The sequence below is a fragment of the Salvelinus namaycush genome, chromosome 32 (assembly GCF_016432855.1).
Source record: "Salvelinus namaycush isolate Seneca chromosome 32, SaNama_1.0, whole genome shotgun sequence".
Classification (NCBI taxonomy): Eukaryota; Metazoa; Chordata; class Actinopteri; order Salmoniformes; family Salmonidae; genus Salvelinus; species Salvelinus namaycush.
In genome coordinates this window covers 32,942,887-32,946,157 of record NC_052338.1, presented here as the reverse complement: position 1 = coordinate 32,946,157, position 3,271 = coordinate 32,942,887, and the positions used below count along the sequence as shown (strand labels likewise).

General features: G+C 44.9%; 1 protein-coding gene across 1 annotated transcript in view; it reads left to right on the top strand.

Moving 5' to 3' along the window:
- LOC120027100 (CLIP-associating protein 2-like) overlaps positions 1-2,153 on the top strand; it is a 121,072-nt gene extending 118,919 nt beyond the window's left edge. Inside the window, exon 34 of the mRNA XM_038971939.1 lies at positions 879-2,153. Coding sequence (XP_038827867.1) covers positions 879-956 — 78 coding nt within the window. The 3' untranslated portion in view covers positions 957-2,153. The remainder of the gene's footprint in view (positions 1-878) is intronic.
- Positions 2,154-3,271: the final 1,118 nt, after the last annotated feature.

Below are 3,271 nucleotides of genomic sequence, written 5' to 3'. Positions count from 1 at the left end.
CACCATACGTCTTCCATCTGCCCAGTACAGCGGAAACCGGGATTCATCCGTGAAGAGAACACTTCTCCAGCGTGCCAGTGGCCATCCAAGGTGAGCATTTGCCCACTGAAGTCGGTTACAACGACCGAACTGCAGTCAGATCAAGACCCTGGTGAGGACGATGAGTATGCAGATGAGCTTCCCTGAGATGGTTTCTGACAGTTTGTGCAGAAATTCTTTGATTGTGTAAACCCACAGTTTCATCAGCTGTCCCGGTGGCTGGTCTCAGATGATGCCGCAGGTGAAGAAACCGGATGTGGAGGTCCTGGGCTGGCGTAGTTACACGTGGTCTGAGGTTGTGAGGTCAGTCGGACGTACTGCCAAATTCTCAAAAATTATGTTGGAGGCGGCTTATGGTAGAAATTAACATTAAATTCTCAGGTAGACATTCATGCAGTCAGCATTGCAATTGGACACTCCCTCAACTTGATATCTGTGGCGTTGTGTGATAAAACTGCACATTAGTGGCCTTTTATTGTCGCCAGCACAAGGTTAACCTGTGTAATGATCATGTTGTTTAATCAGCTTCTTAATATGCCACACCTGTCGGATGGATAAATAATCTTGGCAAAGGAGAAATGCTCACTGACAGATGTAAACACATTTGTGCGCACAATTTGACAGAAATAAGCTTTTTGTGTGTGTGGAACATTTCTTGGCTTTTTTTATTTCAGTTTATGAAACATGGGACCAACACTTTACATGTTGAGTTTATATTCATGTTCAGTGTAGATTACTGGATCAGGAGGATTCATGAAGAACTGTTTCACTTCTACAACCCTGTAGTAACTAACCCCCCCCCCCCCCCCCCCCCCCCCCCCCTCTCTCTCTCTCTCCAGTTGAAGTTGTTGAATCTGTACATCAAGCGTGCCCAGTCCGGCTCCAGTGGTGGTGAGCCCCCACCAGACAGCCTATAGAACAGACAGATGGACAGCGCCCCCACAGGACAACCATGGAACTGCACTCTCCCTCCGGAGACTTAACACACACGGACACACTCTTACATGGATGGATAAACACACACTCACACGCTTACATGAACACACACACGCTTACTGACATGCTTACATGAACATGCTAATATGAAGGCACAGACTGACACACACACACTGTCCTGGACACAACCTCCCATTGCCTCTTTGTTGCCTACTACAATGCACTCTGGGATACGGTGCAGAAGAGAGGATTGTTGTAGTTCCCTTCACAAACATTGAAGATCCACCCTGTTCTCTGAGACTCACCCCTGATCTCTACACACCTAACCACACCCTCTGATGATGCACTAGCCACACACCCCCAGCCAGGATGGCTAGAGAGGAAGAGGCTAGGTATGTGCATTCTGCAGACCGGTGTGTTTATGTCTGCGACAGAGAGTGGAGAGGGGGGGTGTATATTTCTGAGGTCAGTCAGTCCATCTGTCTGTCATGGTGGTCGAGTGTGTTTTAACCCCTGAAACTCTGAAGGCACATTAATCCCTACGTAGTGCACTACTTTTGGCCACTACATACGCCTCTGGTCAATCTATATAGGGAGTAGGGTCCTCCCCCATGAGCAGTTAGGTCATAACTGTTCATAACGACTACATAGGCAATGAGTGTCAGGTATGGGAGGCGGAATGTGCTTAGCTATACATGACGGTGATTTTAACTCTTTATCCAGAGCCTATTTACTGTCCCAGTGGAAGGGAGAGGGTGACATTAGTTAACCATGTCCACCCCTTTCAGAGAAGTCCATGGTACCTTCCACTGTTTTCCTGCCATGTCTTGGATGAGCACATTTCAGACAAAGGGGGGGGGGGAGACATGGCTTATTATAATCACCTAATGGATATGCCTCTACACATGATAACATGGAATAATATCCAATAACGACGTCATTTAGAAGAGTCCTTAAAGGAGGTGCTCTGCGTCCTGATCAGTTTTGTTTTCTGTTGCGTGTGCCATAGTCTCTCTACTTTGGTTTCTCTCCGGGGAGACGTTTTGGACAAATGTATTATTTAGTGATCTGAGAAACTGCCCCCTCTTCTTCCTCTTCTTGTAACAGTCTGGCTGTCACTGGGTTTGTTTTCCTTTGTGCATTTACAAAGCTGTGCTTACAATAAAATGAAGAAAAAAGAAAAATAACTTGTACAGACCATAATAAACACGGGTTTCTGTCTCAGTCAGTGGGAGCGGGGGCACCTGGTCTGCCACACACAGGGTCTACAATTAACCAATGTTGCGCCCCTTGTGCACTGACCGGAATCAACTGGTATTTATTGGCCAGAGCACAGCACGGAAGATACTCAGTGTGTGAATGTGTCTGAACATGGAAGCTGCAGAATATATACAGTTGAAGTCAGAAGTTTAAATACACTTAGGTTGGAATCATTATAACTCGTTTTTCAACCACTCCACAAATTTCTTGTTAACAAACTATAGTTTTGACAAGTCGGTTAGGACATCTACTTTGTGCATGACACAAGTAATTTTTCCAACAATTGTTTACAGACAGATTATTTCACTTATAATTCACTGCATCACAATTCCAGTGGGTCAGAAGTTAACATACACTAAGTTGACTGTGCCTTTAAACAGCTTGGAACATTCCAGAAAATGATGTCATGGCTTTAGAAGCTTCTGATAGGCTAATTGACATCATTTGAGTCAATTGGAGGTGTACCTGTGGATGTATTTCAAGGCCTACCTTCAAACTCAGCATCTCTTTGCTTGACATTATGGGAAAATCAAAAGAAATCAGCCAAGACCTCCGAAAAAAAATTGTAGACCTCCACGAGTCTGGTTCATCCTTGGGAGAAATTTCCAAATGCCTGAAGGTACCACGTTCATCTGTACAAACAATAGTACGCAAGTATAAACACCATGGGACCACGCAGCCATCATACCGCTCAGGAAGGAGACGCGTTCTGTCTCCTAGAGATGAACGCACTTTGGTGCGAAAAGTGCAAATCAATCCCAGAACAACAGCAAAGGACCTTGTTAAGATGCTGGAGGAAACCGGTACAAAAGTATCTATATCCACAGTAAAACAAGTCCTATATCGACATAACCTGAAAGGCCGCTCAGCAAGGAAGAAGCCACCGCTCCAAAACCATCATCAAAAAGCCAGACTACAGTTTGCAACTGCACATGGGGACAAAGATTGTACTTTTTGGAGAAATGTCCTCTGGTCTGATGAAACAAAAATAGAATTGTTTGGCCATAATGACCATCGTTATGTTTGGAGGAAAAAG